This window comes from Mercenaria mercenaria, chromosome 4 (genome assembly GCF_021730395.1).
Source record: "Mercenaria mercenaria strain notata chromosome 4, MADL_Memer_1, whole genome shotgun sequence".
In the NCBI taxonomy this organism is placed as follows: Eukaryota; Metazoa; Mollusca; class Bivalvia; order Venerida; family Veneridae; genus Mercenaria; species Mercenaria mercenaria.
In genome coordinates, this window is record NC_069364.1 from 12675463 (window position 1) to 12694969 (window position 19507).

Genomic DNA, 19507 nt, shown 5'->3' on the forward strand with positions numbered 1-19507 from the left:
AAATATAGATATTTATGATTAAGGCAGTTGACCGCGCGTAACCCATTACAAACGCTTTTTAATTGTCAATGTAGAAATCAGTAAAAAGAACTAGTTTTCATGTGTTTTCAAAACATACAGTTTGTCAGTAATTAAGTTTCAATGCTTTCTTACGAAATAAAGCAATAAGTTCCTGATACTTAAAAAAGTTTTCTTTTTTATTTGTTTTCGTACGATCTGGAAGCAAGTGTCTTTATATAGTTGCTTCGATATTTGATGATGAATTAGGATATGAAAGTTCTTTTCCGGGTATTTTCGAACACCCCTCGTAATGCTATTGTCATTTCCTCAATTAAATGAATACGTTTTCTAAATATGTCGTTGCCAAGAGAACATTTAAAACAAAGGTGCGACTGCTTGCCCCATGAGCCCATTCCTTTGCATCCATTGCACAGCTCTCTGCATTACGATAGCATCTGTGTTCAGTGCCTGATTTGTTCCAGTGCCAGTCTGGCCAGAACCTGCAGTTGGCTGTAGCCCAACAGTACGGGCAAGGTTTTGCAAGAAGGGAATATATCCCATCATCTGGAAAACATTTCTTGGAACTCCACCTTGCCGCTCGGCGTATGTAATGAGAGCCATATCTGGACTGGCGTGAGGACCTACTACTGATTTAACAGCATTATCAAGCACTGCATACTCTGCCGGCGACATCCCTGCCATAGACATACCTAAACCCGCACTGAAAGCTCCTCCACCCATACCCATACTTCCAGTACCCATGCCTCCTCCGCCAAGTCCTCCAGCTAATGCTAGCATACCCATGTTTTCGAACTGACCAAGACCTAATTTCAAATCAAAGCAAAACAAATAATATCAATGATACAAATAATTTTAGCAGTTTAGTTACATAATTGCGCCTGAGAAGTAAGATATAAAATTTGTATCACGTAAAAATAAGATCATCTACCAGCGGTATGATCACATTTTATTAACAAAGTATGCTTAAACAACTTCAGGTCATCGTATTTTATAAACTACTCGAACTATTAACTTCATTATTTTTTGTATTTAATCGTTAACAGTTATATTTTGATTTTCTATGAAAAACATATATCATGAGAACATTTAAGCAAATATTGACGAAATAAACTTAAAGTTTCTAATTGTTTTTATTATCGCCAAATATAAACATGAAAAGAGGATTGAAACCATACATGTAAAAGAAATAATAATAATAATAGTATAAAACACTGATTAAAACGTGAAAACCCGAAAAAATAAAAATAAAAAAAAAAGTTTACGTCTTTTATTAAAAATGCCGAACTGTCTTCTCTATCTTAAGGTTATGATTGTTAGATTAGGAGAAATAATTGACGATGAGCCTATAGGTTAGTGTACATTAATGCAAGTTTTTAAATGTTAATAAATTCACTAATCAGCTTAGTGTTTGAAACTTAATTTTGTAAAGCAATCGATTAGCCTGGTAAATTATATATTTATCAAAATAATTTTCCTAAGATTATTTTTTTTTAAAAATAATGCAATCCTACTGGAAAATAATGTTTAACACTAAATTTTGTTTCTAGCCTGCTTCATTTGTAGTTAGTCCAAAAAACAAGTTCATTTTTCTTTCTCGGTGACTAAAGTAAAAAGAGAAAATAATAATCCAACGTCATAAAATACTCACATAATATAGCAAACGAATTTGCAAGGAAGACGTAGATTAACAGTTTTGAACAAAATTCCATGTTTCAGTGAAGCTGTCAGCGGTAAAAATGACAATGAGCAGAAAATAGGCTTGGTCTCTTATACGGACAAAATACGTGACAGTATTAATAAGATCACATGATTTGATGAAAAAAAAATGACTACTTTAGTTTATTTTCTTAAGACATCTCACTTACAGCAAGGACATGCAAAATGAATGTTGGGTATTTGTCCCTTTTCAAACAGACGCAACGTTTTGAACATCGATTAAGGAATGGAATTGCAAACCAGTCAATAAAGAAGACACTCAAAGACAAACGAACAAAAAACAAACACACAAACAAACAAAAACAAAGTAACGGAAAAATGTAACAGACGGGTTGTCAAAACATCTTTGAAGTTACTTTCTTTAAATTAAAAGTAAAGATTATTAAATATTTACAATTGAATTTTATTATCATCATTATAATCATTATTGTCACTATTATTAGCATTAAAAACGAAGCCTAGGATAGACACTTTCATATCTCAAACATTTAGACGGCGAAACCAAAGGTGTTTTTGTATTGCCGCGGTTAAAATTTGGACTTAGTTGTCACATGATAAAAATACTGCTAATTTAACTTACTATTACAAAAAGATAGGTCACCAAAGGCAATAAAGAAAGACACAAATCTTCGAAGATTTACAGATGCAACTTTTAAGTACGCTAGATTTCAACTTAGGGGCCTCCGTGGCGGAGTGGTTAAGGTCGCTGACTTCAAATCACTTGCCCCTCATCGATGTGGGTTCGAGCCTCACTTGGGGCGTTGAATTCTTCATGTGAGGAAGCCATCCAGCTGGCTTACGGAAGGTCGGTGGTTCTACCCAGGTGCCCGCTCGTGATGAAATAATGCACGGAGGGGCACCTGGGGTCTTCCTCCACCATTAAAGCTGGAGAGTCGCCATATGACCTATCATGTGTCGGTGCGACGTTAAAAAAAAAAAAAAAAAAAAAATAGATTTCAACTTACAATGACAAATATATATTAATTTCAAGAATATTTTGCTATTCCAGTCACATGACCATATCTTTTAAAATGGCATTTAAAAAAAAATCATTTAGGAAATAAAGCGATAAAACAAGACAAATAATGTTTGATATAAATACATTTATATACTAAATGAAATAATTTTATTACCAATTTAAGTCAGAAACTATTCCTGACATTTGACTTACAATATACGAGTATATACATAAAGTGTCATCCGTTTATAAAACATAAACAACAAGCACATTTCCAACATTGTTTGCATGATTATATGGTAATTCATAACTAAAGCGGTACTTGTCAAATCATTGACATTTAAAATGACAACAACAACAGTCGCTTATTATGTAACCCTTAAGGTAAAAAAAATTAACCCATGAGTAATAAAACTTGGTCAGAACCTTGTTGGATAGATCTGAAACTGGGTCATCCAGGTCACTAGGTCAAACCATAAGGAAACTTTTTTTAACATTCTATAGGGCATATCTTCTACCAGATCTACAAATCTTGTCAAAATGCTTGTCTTTAAAACACCATACTTTCTAATCGATCTTTATGAATGTTATAATGTTTTTGTTTTTGTTTTTTTTTTTTTTATAAAATATGATCTAAGTCAAGTTTGAAACTAGCTGCTTAACTGGGGTCAAAATCGTAGGCCACTACACAATATCCTTGTTAATACTCTAAAGGCACTATTTTCTACTTGATCGGTATGAAACATGATTAAAATGTTTGTTTTTATAAATTCTAGTTCAGAATCGAAACTAGACTATTTAGGGTAAAAAACTAGGTCTCTAGGTGTAATAATACAAAACCATTTTTAACACTCAAGAGGCCATATTTTCTTCTTGTCTTTATCTACTAGAGTGAACTGTTAATTTTCATAGAATATGACATACATATTCTTTTGCAATATTCAAGTATTGTAACATAATCCTGGTCAATAGCATGTACACATTTTGTTGTAAAGCATAAGCATAAGGTAAGCATGTAAAATATTAGTGATACTGGTTAAAGCATCAACCCATTTCTTTGCTTTGCACCCATTACACAGTATTCTGCATTACCGTAGTATCTGTATTCTGTGCCGTAAATGTTTTAGTACTAGTCTACCCAGAATCCTTTGTTGAATTATGAAGTCCGACGGCATTGGCAATATTTTTACAAGAACGGAAGTTATCCAATTATTTGAAACGTATTTCTTCGAACAGGGGCTTTGCTGTTTAGCGAACATTATGAGAACTACATCTGGCCTGACGTGCTGACCTAGCACAGATTTAATTAGGTTATCAAGCACAGCATACTATACCGAGGTTATCTCAGCCATCCCCAAACCCAGACATGTACTAATAGCTACTCAACCTGTACCCTTATTTCCAGTACCAATGCTTCCCCCGCCCAATCCTCCAGTTCATGCTTGCATATCTATATTTGACATAATTCATATCATTAATAAGATCAAAATAATCAATATTCAATAGTATTATTTGTTTAGATCAGCATAGTTATAAAAATGCACATTGGCAATTTTTTTTGTTGGATTCCAAACGATATTGAATAAACTACTGTCAACATTAATTATCTACGTATAAAAGTACTAAATAGATAATCAAGTAGCAAAGCCGGGCGAATCAAATGATGGCGGAAGGAAAAATTCCTCATTTTTTTCCCAGTTGAAGGTATTTTCATATTTTATCTGAGCCAGTCATTGTGGATCTATACTTGACAACTGGTTGTATTATCAAGATCTTTTTGCATTTATAAAACTGTAAACAAACCTAATTACACATGTGTTCATACCCGTACTTTAGTATCAGTTTGGAAGATGTTCCGTAGTGTTGACCTGAAAAACAAAAGTTCTCAGGCACCAAATGGGTAACCCCATTTATTTTCCCTGTAAATGAAACAACTGGGAAAGGGCAGTATCCGCTTTCCAGCCTTACAAGGCTAATTGAATGAAATATCATTATATGAATTAAACAGAACAAAAGCCTTCTGACAAGTGCCAAAGTTGAAAAGCAAAATAATTCTATCGACAATGAATAAAACCATTGCTAAGTTACGCCCCTTCTCTTAACAAACCAGAACTACAATGTTTCAATAAACTGACTGGACTATGCTTCATATGATTTCGATATTTCCATTAGCTAATTCTATTTCAAATATTGAAGTATTTACAAATCTGTACGACAATATTGTAAAATGTTGAATTAAATTTTAAAAACGTCTTGAAAGTTCTGTAATATTTTTGTCAGAACCACACTCCCACACCAGATGCACTAAAATTTCTCTAAATAAATTACTTATCTGGTAATTTCATAAGATTTAGTCTGTGTTTTGTGAAATTAGCCGTATATATAAATTTTCAGTGAAACTGTTTCGCCTTTTTTTAGAAATAAGTGAGTGTGGAAACTGAATCAAGATCTTTTCCCACGGAAGGGTGCTACTGAGTACATTTCCTTTTTGTGTTTCGGTTTGTGCTTTAACCTTGTTCTGTTCCATCCCGCGGATATTTGATTTAGTTTAAGATTTTTCGGTTTCATCCGCGGATGTCTCTAAATTATATTCTGGTACTTATAACATGTGTAAATGTTGAGTTCTGCTCAACCCGGCGCTAGAGGGCGTGGACGGTAGCTTGCATTTCCACTACTGTCCATGAACAGGCTCAATCAAACCGAGCCTGCATCATTTTCGTTTATGTCATGTTGGGCGACCTGTGGTTTTCAACTTTTTTAATCCCCCGCCGTGGCGGAGGGATTATAGGAATGGTCTGCGTCCGTCCTTCCGTCCGTCCTTCCGTCCGTCTGTCCGTCCTTCCGTCCGTCCTTCCGTCCGTAACAAAATCGTGTCCGGTCCATATCTCCTAAACCCCTCTAAGGATTTTCATGAAACTTGAGTCAAATGATCACCTCATCAAGACGATGTGCAGAACCCATGAGTCAGCCTTGTCGGTTCAAGGTCAAGGTCACAACTCGAGGTCAAAGGTTTGAGCCTGCCATTTTGTGTCCGCTCTATAGCTCCTAAACCCCTTGAAGGAATTTTATAAAACTTGGGTCAAATGATCACCTCATCAAGACGATGTGCAGAACCCATGAGTCAGCCATGCCGGCTCAAGGTCAAGGTCACAACTCAAGGTCAAAGGTTTGAGCCTTCCATTTTGTGTCCGCTCTATATCTCTTAAACCCCAAATGATTGGTCAAATAATCAGAACGATGTGCAGAAATTATGAGTCAGCCATGCCAGCTCAAGGTCAAGGTCACAACTCAAGGTCAAAGGTTTGAGCCTTCCATTTTGTGTCCGCTCTATATCTCTTAAACCCCTTGAAGGAATTTTATAAAACTTGGGTCAAATGATAACCTCATCAGAACGATGTGCAGAAATTATGAGTCAGCCATGCTAGCTCAAGGTCAAGGTCACAACTTAGGGTCAAAGGTTTGAACCTTCCATTTTGTGTCCGCTCTATATCTTCTAAACCCCTTGAAGGATTTTCATCAAACTTGGGTCAAACGATCACCTCATCAAGGCGATGTGCAGACCTTATGAGTCAGCCATGTCGGCTCTAGGTCAGGGTCACAACTGAAGGTCAAAGATTTGAGCCTTCCATTTCGTGTCCGCTCTATATCTCCTAAACCCCTTGAAGGAATTTTATAAAACTTGGGTCAAATGATTACCTCATCAGAACGATGTGCAGAAATTATGAGTCAGCCATGCCAGCTCAAGGTCAAGGTCACAACTAAGGGTTGAAGGTTTGAGTTTTCCATTTGGTGTCCACTCTGTATCTCCTTAACCCCTTGAAGGATTTTCATCAAACTTGGGTCAAATGATCACCTCATCAACAACTCATGAGTCAGCCATGTCAACTCAAGGTCAAGGTCACAACTGAAGGTCAAAGGTTTCAGCTCTGTATCTCCTAAACCCCTTGAAGGATTTTCATGAAACTTTGGTCAAATGATCACCTCATCAAGACGTTGTGCAGAATTCATGAGTCAGACATGTCAGTTCAAGGTCAAGGTCACAGCTAAAATATAAGGTTTTACCCTTTCACTATCCATAGCAGTGGCGGGGGATTTAGCTGTCTTTCAGACTGCCTTGTTTATTTTATGTACTGTCGTGAAATATCTTTCTAAGTTGTCAATAAAAATCTAGTTGTTTCTTTTCTTTGTTAATGTTTGCGCCCGATGCTTTCTCATATATACCTTTATATTTTGAAAAAGAAGACACGTCTCATTCTCTTATCGTCTACATATTAGAAAAGTCTGATTTCTGTTTAACACCAATTAAGAGATGGCAGCTTAATGTTTTCGATATTTCTATCTACTCTGACATGTCATGTCATAGGTTCTGTCTGCAGGATGTACTGTAATGGTGCTACCGGACAGCTTTGCTTAATAGACCTTGATAGTGAGAAGAATTCCGATATAACACATTTGAGCCGCGCCATGAGAAAACCAACATAGTGGGTGTGCGACCAGCATGGATCCAGACCAGCCTGCGCATTCGCGCAGTCTGGTCAGGCTCCATGCTGTTCGCTTTTAAAGCCTATTGGAAATGGAGAAACTGTTAGCGAACAGCATGGATCCTGACCAGACTGCGCGGATGCGCAGGCTGGTCTGGATCCATACTGGTCGCAAAGCCACTATGTTGGTTTTCTCATGGCACGGCACATTTGTTTGCATTTTGAGCAGAAGATACTTCTGAATTTTTCTATATTTAGTTCCGAAACCGTATTCTTCCAGACAAAAATCAGCCACTGTAAAAGGCTTTTGTTTGATCAAGAAAAAAAACTGTTTTACAACCTTTATGCTCTAGTTCTGAAAAAATGTATTAAGTCTTGAATAAATATGTTTCCTTCATCTAAATTCCAGTATTGAGTACCCTTTGTATATAAACAGGTACCTGCGAATTGTAAAGTATAAGTCCAAACTTTGTAAAACTGATAATATTATTTTATACAAGGTTTATGTACAGACATTAAATGATTGTAATAAAGGATATAAAAACTAGGTTTCAAACGTTAAAAAATACTGTGTGATTATGGCTTTGCAAATGTTTGGTATGAACCAGATTCTGTAGATTATAATCACTTTTTATGTGTATTTAGACAGCGTGTTATTGACTGTTTCATACAAGGTTGGATTGTAAATAAGGAATCAAGTAGTATGCTTGAATTGTATAAAAGTTTGTAAAGTTGTATTTTGAGGCCCCCAGAAAGGGGTGACCCCGTTTATTTGCCCCGTCATAGGCAATGTAGGGCTCGAGGCGTACCCCTACCTGCTTACAATGACAATGTCATTTAAGATTTCCAAACACATTTATATAATTTTATAAACATAATAATCTATATGAGCCTTTTTGAAGAAATGAACTTCTATTTTGTATCTTCTGCAATCTGCGTAAAAATAACTCTATATACTTCTGCTCGTGATTGAAACGAAATATTAAGGCATGTGTGCATAATTTGTAAAGTTTTAATATACACACATAATATGGGAAATGAATTTTACAGGCAAGTGCAGACCACTAATTTTTAACACAAATTAATTTTGTCAACGGCAAAAATGTAAGTGAGCTGACAGTAGTTTTGAAACGCTTGTTATAAACTGACAAAATCTTGACAGTCACAATATAAACAAGATCAGCTGAGAAACAATGTGAAAATAGTAAAATGCCGTAATTCATATTCTTTCAAACTTATCTAAACTAATTGCTTTCTGCAAACACCTGCGTATATTAACTAGTGTATTTATTATTTATTAGAGTCTCATCCATTTGCAAACATTAATGAAATCATATACACTTTAGCATTAATATTTGCAAATGGCCATTCTCTTGCAGAATTACAAGATATTTTAAATGGATTCATACGATTAACAATAGATTTTCAGTCATATGACATATTTACATGGGAAAAAATAAAACAAATGAACACCATAACTCAGATGTTAATCCTACAGAAAGCATTTATTTCACAGCAAACATAAATCTTATATCTATTTCAGTTAAGCCAATGAAATACACTATGAAGCTTTCTAAAAACGATATTAAGACATTCATCACTTTATATCAGGCAAGTGGTAAACTGATTAAAGAACTGCACTCGCATATATTTGCATATATAATATTTAGGCAAAATATAAAATCTTAGCCAGTATGCAGATACACAGGTTGTTTTTCCACTGATACAGCTTTTAAAGCTGTATACAGGCATATGACTCTGTTTAAAACAGATTCTATACGTACGTGTAACATGTGTACTCCAAATGGCTGCTCCTTCTGTAATGATTGACCACACCATTGAGTAAAATAGAAAAAGTGGAAACTCGACAGGTCACTCAACACGACAAAAACGAAAATGTTGCAGGCTCGGTTTGATTGAGCCTGTTCAAGTACGGCAGTGGAAATGCATGCTACCGTCCACGCCCTCTAGCCCCGGGTTGAGCAGAACCCAATATTTACACATGCTACAAGTGCAAAAAAGCACACAACAATTTAGGTGTTCATACGGCGGTGCGCATGGAACCTTCAATGATACACTAGTGTGTAATTCCATGAAAAGTGGCATACGGTCCCCTGTTAAAATAAATGGCTTGCCCTAAACGAGAAAACAATGGGCAGCACTAAACAAACGAGATCTGAGGTTATATGTAGCCTGCATATCGCAGGAACTGCCAAAAAAGACAAAATTAAAAAGCAGGCACCATATCCAAGGGGTGATTATACAATACCCAAAGCTATGAAAGCGGGAATATTAGAACTACCCAGAAACCGGTCTAACATTAGACCTATATAAAGATTTTTTCTCTTTTCAGTCGAAAGCACTATATCGTCTACTTATGCACGTGCGTGTCTGCGCTGCTGTGGTTTACGGTGTAGGGAGAGTGTGTTTTAGGAACGTGGCTTTTGAATATGTTGAACATTCATCCTTTCCCCCATCACCTGACCATTTTATCTACCCCTTACCCATCCCCCCCCCCCCCCCCACACACACACACACCTTTTCTGTATTTTGCATATAATTAAAATGTACTTGTTGGATTTTTGAATCAATCCGTCAGTATTTTTTCGTTAAGGCTTCTTTTTGTTGTAGGCCTACTTTGCGATGCATGGCTCTATAGTTGTGTTGTGGGTGCTCAGTGCTTCCGGGAAAACTTCCCTTACCTTTTATCTTTCATCATTACTTATATCAATACCGAGTTCTTGTGCAAAGAGACTAAACTAAACAAAATTGGTGAAAGGTCACATCCTTGCATTAGGCCTGATTTTTACCTCAAAAATTCAGACAAACTTGAGCTGACCCTGACGTAAGGTGGTCTATTCTTATACAGAGTTTTACTGCCTAAAACATTTTAACATCAGCTTCAATATCGCTTAGCTTCTTCCAGAGATGGCCTCTGTAGATAGTGTCGTAGTTTGTTCCTACAATCTATGAAGCAGTGAATGTTTGAAGCTTACGTGTTATTCGTGTATAAATAAGATTTGTCATAGAAGATAAATGATCTATTGTGCTTCGCAGTTTTCCGAAATCTGTTTTTTTTTTATTTACAATTTAATCATTAGACGCTGACTATAAAGACGATTTCCTGTTAAATATGTCATAAAGCTCTTTCTGCGTACGACATAGGGTCTCTATGATCTTTTGTACTGGACTGGATCCCCGTTCTAAAGGATTATGCCATTATTTAAACATACATTAACAAGAACATTAAGTACGACAAAGAAGTACTAGTATGATTTTAAAATCCACATAAGATAAGCCGTCAGTTCTTGGTGACTTCCTGTGTTTTGACAATTGAGTAGCGTGTTTTCACTTCAAACAAAGCGATGTGTCCGCTCAATACATTGCTGTGACTTCCATTCTTTATTCTGTTGTTAACGGACACGTTAGTAAATGTGTTACCCGTTTTGATTTCAAAAGATCAGAGAAATATTTTCAACTACTTTCAGTGACAACTGTTCTTTTCTTTTTAAAACCTTTGCCAATCCTACCATTTGACTTTCTTCAAAAACTTTTGGAGATCTAATTCTACACTTTCAAGAAGATCCTTCTGGACTGTAAACCAGGCCATCCGTTTTGCTTTCTGAACAGACTTAGTTAAAGACATACGTGATATTAAAACTGTGTTACTAATACATTTGTACCTTTAAATCACATCAAACAGTTGAGATTTAAATGGACAATAATGTTGACAAATTTATGGTCTTACATAACGTTAACTTGTCAAATTAATATACATCTGTCATGTGATCCATCACATGACTCTGTTAATTAATTTATTGCATGAGATATAAATGGTTTACTTTATTTTATATGTTAATTACTTTCAACGAAGGCAAACTATTTTGTTTAAATGCATGTGTACTGTGTACTTCACTAAAACGTTTTGACAAAATCTTTTCCTTTGATTTCGTAAACTCTTCAGGCATTTGAAGATGATTCAATTTGCACAAAGTACTCAACGTGAGCTAATGTGATAACACTCATCGACTATCGTATGTTGTCAATACGTCCATCGTCCGTCCGTCCACACTATCTCCTCTGAAACCATTCAGTGGACATTGATGAACCTTGGCCTAGACTTCCCTTTAAAGAATCTCTTCCCAAACTGTTTAAAAGAATTTTATTTCATTCATTTTTCCTCATGCGTATGTAGTCGGTACTTTGAAATGCTCTTGTCAGAAACTGTTTGTCCGATTTCATAATAACATCACAGAATTGTTCATCGTTTGTCTCTACCCAAGGTTGTTCAAATTTCTTCTATTTGTCAAAACACAAAACCCCCATGGGGTAGGTTTGCGTGACCAAATTTCCTTTAATTAATATATTATTTTTGGAGTTTCAGAAACTGATGGCCTGATTTTCTAAAGTTACTCAACACAAAAATTGTTTTAAGATATTTTGATTCTTTAAAAAATACTTGATCGGCAGAGTGCGTGGTTACTTTTCCTTTTATGCATTACTGGAAACTTAAAAATAGTTTTTATTTATAATTATATCTTTATTGTTCATTGACCACAAATTTGCTATATGCATTTTTTATTTGCTCACCAGCAATCTCATTAGAACTTCTGTGCGTCCATCAGTCCGTCCGTAAACGTTTTCTTCAAAATACATCTCCTGTGAAAGCATAAATAAGAAATCGATGAACATCAAGTGGTCCTCTTTTAATTGTTTACTGGGGTCCGCTTGGTTGCAAACAGGGGCCACCAGGACTAAAAATAGAAAATCTTCAAAGGAATCTCCTGTTAAACCAATGCTCCGATCGAAGTAATTACATTGAAACGTTACTTTCTTGATCCCCTACCAAGATCTTTCAAATGATTACGATTCGTAAAAAAAACATGGCTGCCAGAGGAGCACGATTCCCTATATGTATATACCAGAAGTATTAAAAATCTTTTTGTCAGAAACTGTATGCCTGTTTTGAAAAAAAAATACATATAAGCCCAGTTTAAATTGTTTTTACATAATGTTCCTTTAGTGACCCTTCAGAATGGCTAAAAATAGAAAACAACTTCATACGACATCTTCTTCGAACTACTGATACTAGTGTTAGAATAATTTGCAGAAATGTTTCTTGTATGATCCTCTACCAAGATTGTTCAAATTATCAAGGTTTGTCAAAACAACCTGGCCATCAAGGGTGTTGTGACAAGTTTATAATTTTCTTTTTTAGAAACCTTTGGTCGAAATTTAAAACAATTTCACACAAATGATCTTACGGTAACCCTCTATCAAAACAGTTCAAATTATTCCGTTTCCACAAAACACATGGCCGCCTGTGGGCGTGGACACTTTTTCCAAATATGTATTCGGTTGAAACTTAAGAAATATCTTGTCAGAAACTGGTGTGCCAATTTAAGAATGATTTACATTTTGTACTGGAGTAAAAAAAAAAAGAAATATCACCGCCAGAGCTTAAGGTAACTTTCAACAAAATTGTTAAAACTATTCTGATTTATCATAAGCATTGCCGTTAGTTTTCCTATGTGTATATAGCGGGAAACTAAAAAAAAAACACAACTTCTTGTCTATTTTGAAATGTTTCCACAGAAATATTCCTTTTGTGACCTTCTCCGAAGAGTGTTCGTAATTAACATTTCCTGTCAAATAGTGATATCTTCTTCTAACCCCTGATCTGATTTTGCAATAATTTCGCAGAAATGTTTCTCGGGTCACCATCCACAATTGGTAGGCATTTGACTTTCTGTCTTGTATAACTAATTTTGTTTTAATATTAACTTTTAAATTCTTTTTAATGAAAGATTGTTCATGACAAAATAGGTATCGAATATAGGATAAAATAATCTTTCCTATATACACACTGAATATTTAATGGTGATTTCATGCTCATCTAATATCCAGTAAAGTAATTGCATACAGCGTAGTACTGACCCAGAAACACAAACACGAGTAAATGCGTGAGCGAAATAATTGTATGTATGAGCTATTTAGGTAGCGGCTGACAGGTGTCTGTACAAATAAAAATGCAGTTACATAAAAATTATGTAAAAGTTAAAAGAATATAGGCTGTTACAAAATTTTAGTAGCCGGTCTGCGTTGTGTTAGTTTTTGCACGTTTCTTGTCCTATACGGCGCCATGTTTCTGAGACGTTCCCACGTTGAGCCATACATTATCCAGTTACAACAGAACAAATCCCAGCCACAAAAAAAAAAAAAATATATATATATATATATATATATATATATATATATATATTCATCAAATGACCTGGTTTGTTGGAACATTCTTTTGTTGATGATCCAGGATGATTCCAAGATCCCAACAAAGGAAAGTTCCCATATACCAGGTATATATAACGGTACATTACGGAATTAATAGAATAAGGTTCCAGAACATACCGGGTATATTAAGGATATACTGATAATCTGGATGATGCTTTATTTTTATTGTTCAGAATTCCTTCAAGCAATAATTTTATTGAATATTTATATATATTACTTCTGAATTAAAACAATCTTATGTCTGAATCATGCTTGTATTTTACAAAATATTAACTGTTATTATCAGCAAAAAAAAATGAAAAATAACCAAGGCATGTAAGTATGTCTAACCCTCAGCCCTATTAAAGCAGATGGTAAATATAAGAGAAAAAAAAACTAGAATTTGCTCACAAGTGTTTTTTTTTTCTCCAAATATCAAGTTTTATTAATAATATTTTTTCTCAACGTTTGTGATTACACGAGGGCATAAAGGTTAAAACCCTTATCAAAATATTGAAGGATGCAACATACAATTATTAACCGATCGTCATGAACAGCCATAAAGATATCATATTTTTAAATTATGCAGATCTCGTGCTTCCGTATTCACGTGATTGCTTTACATATATTAGTGGTTATAAAAGGCAGTCAGGAGACTGGATCCATATCAGAGGAAGACTTGTGTAGACCTGACTCACCCGAAAAGGACGCAAACATGGTTGGCAAATTATTAATGGTTTTATCGGTTTTAGCTGTGGATTTATCCCCATGTAAGTAGAATACAGATTTTTTATCTAAACAGATTATGAACACATTGTTTAATCAAAAGTTGAGAACATTTGTTATAATTACATATTCTTCATTTATTTAGTGACATCATAGTGAAAAGTCAAATACTCTATTCACTTCTACGAAAGTCAAATTTGATAAACCTTGTTACCAACGTTGAAAAGCCATAAGATAAAAAGAAAATTTGTCAGACCAAAACTAATATTTTATTCCGTTTTGTGCATGGCTACTATTCCATCTGTTGTTTACTTGATGAAAGTCATGTAATACGTAAACAAACAGATATACACTATATTTCTTCCAGCAAATGAAACCATGAGGAAAATAGACATATTTCTAATTGTTTTCATATTTGGTAGCAAATCATGAATACTTAACGTAACCTGTTTATCAATCTGTCTGCATTTTCGACTGTAAAGCAGATTTATAAGACAAAGTATATTTGTTATTTCTTGCATACTATAGACGGGATTTTCCAATCTCGTCCCAAAGGCTGTAAAATGACTCAGGTGCTGTAGCTTATGAATGAGTGCGTAAATTCATACGCTACTACAATTAAATTGTGCATAATTAAAGGTTCTCGTTCTCATAATTGATGAATAACGAATCTATCACTGGTTGTAGGTGTTGATGGAAATATCCAGCACACGGGTAACTGGTTTGGGGTAACTCGGTAGAGCCTAGTTATCGCCTTAGCAGTTACCCTCGAGCCAGATACATGTACTTCTATCAATGAAAGATTCTATAGGAATTTTATCCAGTACGTAAAATTACAACGCTGATATGACATATTTTTCTTTTGAAAACGTAATGGCACACTGTTAAAGAGAATGAACCTATCCGATTGAGGGTGTATAATACATTTTTAGACATTTTAGTTTCAAAATATTTATTTCCGTATGCTAGAAAAACGTGAAAGTACTATCTAATAATACACACAATGTGTTTAATAATATTTCTTTCTGTTGGATATTAATACTAGTTAGCAATATTTTTATGAAAATGAAATAAAATTATAAACACTGCTATGGTTTTACAATTTGCTAAGATTTATTGGTTATTTTTATTTCCATAAGTAATATATTAAAATGAAAATGTACCGTGTAGTCTACGAAATAGTGATAACAGTTCACTTATGCCATCTTCTTTTCCCCGAACATGATACTCGATCATGTCTAACTATATAAAAATCATCCAACGTTGGTTCCTTCTTTTTATGTTATTCGTAAAAGACGCTATCATGAATATCATTCAAGGATAACAAAAAAGTACTTTAGATAAGAATTTGTTTTTAATCATCAATTATGCGAATATCTTTCAATGTCCGGCGCAGAAATCAGTATACAGTGACTGAGAGTGTACATCATCTGAAGTTGGCACTTGCTTGTTCGGTGATATTGAGCTTCTGCCAAAATAAAATGAATACCTATTAACTGAAGTTCAAAACCCCTGTAAAATTAAACGTTTCTAACGGTTATTTACACGTCTATCAGTAATTGCTTTGACACATGCCTCGTCATCCTGCGTAATTGACATCAAACCTCTTCACTATCTGTATAAAATCAATTCACTCATTTACATTGTATTTGCTGCTTTATATTAGATTCTATTTGTCAGCCAATACTCTTTTTTTTCGTTATTTCATTAAGAGAATGTATTCAGTAATATCGGAAGATCTTGTTGGCCAACGTTTTTGCTTTGTGTTGTATTCTGTTCTGTAAATATATTGATATTGTAAACACAAGTAAAGAGCAATTCTAACACAGCCCAATTTGTTTTCCTACTGAACAAGGAAATCTGAAACTTGCGTGTTGTTATGCAACAATTCACTGCTTGTACTCATAATCGTTACGTCAAAGCGTCAAACGTCATAGCGGCGATCTAGAAAAGAAACTTTAACAATACAGGCAAATATTTGGTGGATGTCGCCAGTGATGTACATAATAACCCTTGCTAACGTGTTAGAATCGAAATAATAAATCTCAAACAGCGATTTGTTCTTCAAAAGTCGTTTCGATGCGTGTTATTATATCATGAGGGTTGCACCCTCGTGATATAATTCCTCCAAGCAACAATTTTATTCAACGACAAATCACTGTTTGTGTTACATCAATTTTTAAATAGAATAATTATAATGAAAAGAAAAAAAAAGAAAAAAAAAACTATATTACTGTGAGTATAAATGTTTTTTTTTATGATATACGATCATATTTTTCTCCTAATGTGAAATATTGTACCTTCCAGGTTTCGGTCAATATGGAGGTGGCGAGATGATGGGTGGAGCAATAGGGGAGATGATGGCTGGTGGTGGAATGGCAGGACTTGGTGCCATGATGGGCGGTGGGGGAATGGCAGGACTTGGTGGCATGATGGGCGGTGGGGGAAGCATGGGTGGTATGGGAACTGGTATTGGTGCGATGGTACGACAACGTGCTATGGCAAATGCAGTGAATATGGTAACGGAGGCTGTCCATTTTATTGTGGGCCCACAAGCCAGCCCGGATCAACCACTTCTAGATTATGTAAAGACTCAGACATCTCCGCCACGTAATATGATGCAAATGATGGGATATCTTCCTCATATGCAAAGGATAGCACGCAAATTATATGGGCCCTGGTTAGCTGCGTCCGCTTCATCAACTAAAGCTACTGCAAATCAGGGAACAGGTAATGCAACAAACGCTGCACCAGCGGGTAAATCTCTTGTACAGTTACAGGCAGATCTTGACACCATTGTCATGCAGAGAGCTATTGAATATATGAACAGGCCACAAACACAACAAGCAGCCGCCGGTGCCGGTGCAGGAGCAATGGGAGCAATATCGGCGATGATTCCAATGATGGTACAAGGGATCACAGCGCAATATATGTGATAAAACTACAGCTTGTTCGGATGTTTAATTAAGACAAGACCTTTAAATGTTGTAAGAATTGATAACCGATATTTTATGAAAACCGGCGGCTTCCTTATTGTGCACACATTTGTTGAGAAGTCGGCACCAGAGACAATCATTTCTACAGAAGTTATTACTATAATGTTCAAAGTTACCCAAACATGGTTTAAATCTAATCTGGGCTCAAGTGTTTTGCATACCTAGATTTCCCTTATGTCGACATGTATATTGTTTTTTTTTTGTAATAATTATATGCTGTTATAAACAAATTAAGACAAGGAGTGTGTGCTTTAACAGATTAAAACGTCTGGTCCCAAATTTAAAGTAAATAGATAATCCGTCCCAAATTCCTTAATACATAATCGAGGCTGCTGTCACGTGCAGGTAGATAATTTATTTCCTTTGAGACTGAGCCCACCCGTGTACTAATTAAAATATTTGTAACTATACTTTTCATACCACCCCACCCCCACTTATTTACTAAATTTCGTGATCTAGCAGTTTATGGAAAAAGTGGAAAATGTTTTCTTTTTCAGTAGAAAATAAACGGAGTTTGGAGGATTTTTTATGTAAATTGCTTTCTATCAATATACTGACCGTTGGAAGGTCGTATTTTAAATTTTTTATTGGGTGCCTCATGTATTCCTCAAATATTACAGCTATAAAGACACAGTATGGTCCGAATTGTGCAGGTGTGCATTCGACCCAATAAAACACAACAACACAAAAAGTTTTCAAACACATTCAACATACATTTGTATATTAGACCAATTGGAGACCAGTTTTCAAACACATTCAACATACATTAGACCAATTGGAGACCACTTTACATGGTAAAGACACCGCGGAATTCCCTATACATTTTCAGCAATTAGGCCAGTTATAAGTCACAGGTGGCAGTAACGTACCTAGGATACAGTATGGGTCCATGAGCAATATGCACTTCAATTTATTACAATTATAATGTTTTCTTAGGAAAAAAATGACAAAAAGCCATTTTGAAAAAAAAATTGTTCCTGTGACAATGAGCCATGAGAAAGGTAGATATGAACAGTTTGACATGTGCATTACTTCCAGGTCCGTATTTTTTTTCAAAACAATATTTCCTTTACGAAGATCTTGTGAAATATATGGCCTCTAGAGAGGTCACAAGGTTTTTCTATTTTTAGACCTACTGACCTAGTTTTTGAAGGCACGTGACCCAGTTTCGAACTTGACCTAGATATCATCAAGATGAACATTCTGACCAACTTTCATAAAGATCCCACAAAAAATGTGACCTCTAGTGATGTCAGAAGGAAAGGTTTACGCACGGACGCACAGGTGAGCTAAAAAAATAACTAAAATTTGTACGTTTTACTGTTTGTTTTGCAGCTTCCTTAAAAGAAATATCCCATCACAAGTTCGCAACATATAAACACTATTTACGAAAAACAATCACGATGAAAGTCACAACAATAGAAACAAGCAAACTCCGTATTTCTGACAAGGTTAGCTTTCAATAAACGGCTAACTATTTATAGCTGAAACAACCGTTCTGATTTAGAGAAATAGTTTGTTTGTTTGTTTTGGGTTTAACGCCGTTTTTCAACAGTATTTCAGTCATGTAGGCAGTTAACCTAACCAGTGTTCCTGGATTCTCTTCCAGTACAAACCTGTTCTCCGCAAGTAACTGCCAGCTTCCCCAAAGGTGGAGGACGAATCATTTCAGACACAGTCTTTTATCAAATCGTCACGGAGAACATACGCCCCGCCAGGAGATCGAACTCGTGTCCCCGCGATCCGTAGACCAAGAGAAATATAGTACATAAACAAGATAAAACATCATCACATGTTCTCAAGTACATAGTAATGTAAATTTTATTGAAATGAACACCAAATATAGGAGTATGAACAAGGTTATGGTCCAGATGTGCCATTTCAGTCAGACACGCCTTTTAAAAAGAAAGAAACGTTTTTTTTTTTTTTTTTTTTTTTTTTTTAATTTTAAGTTATTGTTTTTAAAGCATTCCACGTCATTTTATTCATGCTTTATGAAAAATATCCATTTAAACCCTACAAATAGACACGTTTTATATTTTAAAAACTTCAAAACAGAATGAATTTTAAGACAGATCACTACCACCTCCGCAGGTCTAGTAGTCCAAATATGAATAGTGATAATCTCAATAGCATCGTGTTTTTTTTTACAACAGTCGTTTCAGTATGTATCACTCAGCATTCTATTGAAATCGCATGCTGGATAAAAATTGCAGCGTAAGGTCAAAGGGAACTAACTGAATTTCCATAGGCCTACATTGTAATGTTTTGTGTTATGGACCTTCCTAACATTGAAACTTTTGATGCCACCTACAAAAGACGGAAGAACCATCAAGAGCCTA

At 35.2% G+C, this 19507-nt stretch overlaps 2 protein-coding genes across 2 annotated transcripts; one reads left to right on the forward strand and one right to left on the reverse strand.

Moving 5' to 3' along the window:
• Positions 1–375: 375 nt before the first annotated feature.
• Positions 376–1799, reverse strand: LOC123553207 (uncharacterized). The gene is made up of 2 exons (XM_045342953.2): positions 1670–1799; positions 376–824 (listed from the first exon to the last, which is right to left on the reverse strand). The coding sequence occupies exons 1-2, from the start codon at positions 1728–1730 to the stop codon at positions 376–378; spliced, it is 510 nt and encodes a 169-aa protein (XP_045198888.2). The 5' UTR covers positions 1731–1799.
• Positions 1800–14087: 12288 nt separating this feature from the next.
• Positions 14088–17404, forward strand: LOC123553208 (uncharacterized). The gene is made up of 2 exons (XM_045342954.2): positions 14088–14213; positions 16477–17404. Exons 1-2 carry the CDS (start codon positions 14159–14161, stop codon positions 17103–17105), a joined length of 684 nt encoding a protein of 227 aa, XP_045198889.2. The 5' UTR covers positions 14088–14158; the 3' UTR covers positions 17106–17404.
• Positions 17405–19507: the final 2103 nt, after the last annotated feature.

Excerpts from the sequence above, each read along its gene's own strand:
- LOC123553207 (XM_045342953.2), bottom strand. The coding sequence starts at position 1,730 with ATGGAATTTTGTTCAAAACTGTTAATCTACGTCTTCCTTGCAAATTCG. Across the intron at positions 825-1,669 it reads AAATTCGTTTGCTATATTAT|GTCTTGGTCAGTTCGAAAAC; the intron begins GTGAGTATTTTA and ends ATTTGAAATTAG.
- LOC123553208 (XM_045342954.2), top strand. The coding sequence starts at position 14,159 with ATGGTTGGCAAATTATTAATGGTTTTATCGGTTTTAGCTGTGGATTTA. Across the intron at positions 14,214-16,476 it reads AGCTGTGGATTTATCCCCAT|GTTTCGGTCAATATGGAGGT; the intron begins GTAAGTAGAATA and ends TGTACCTTCCAG.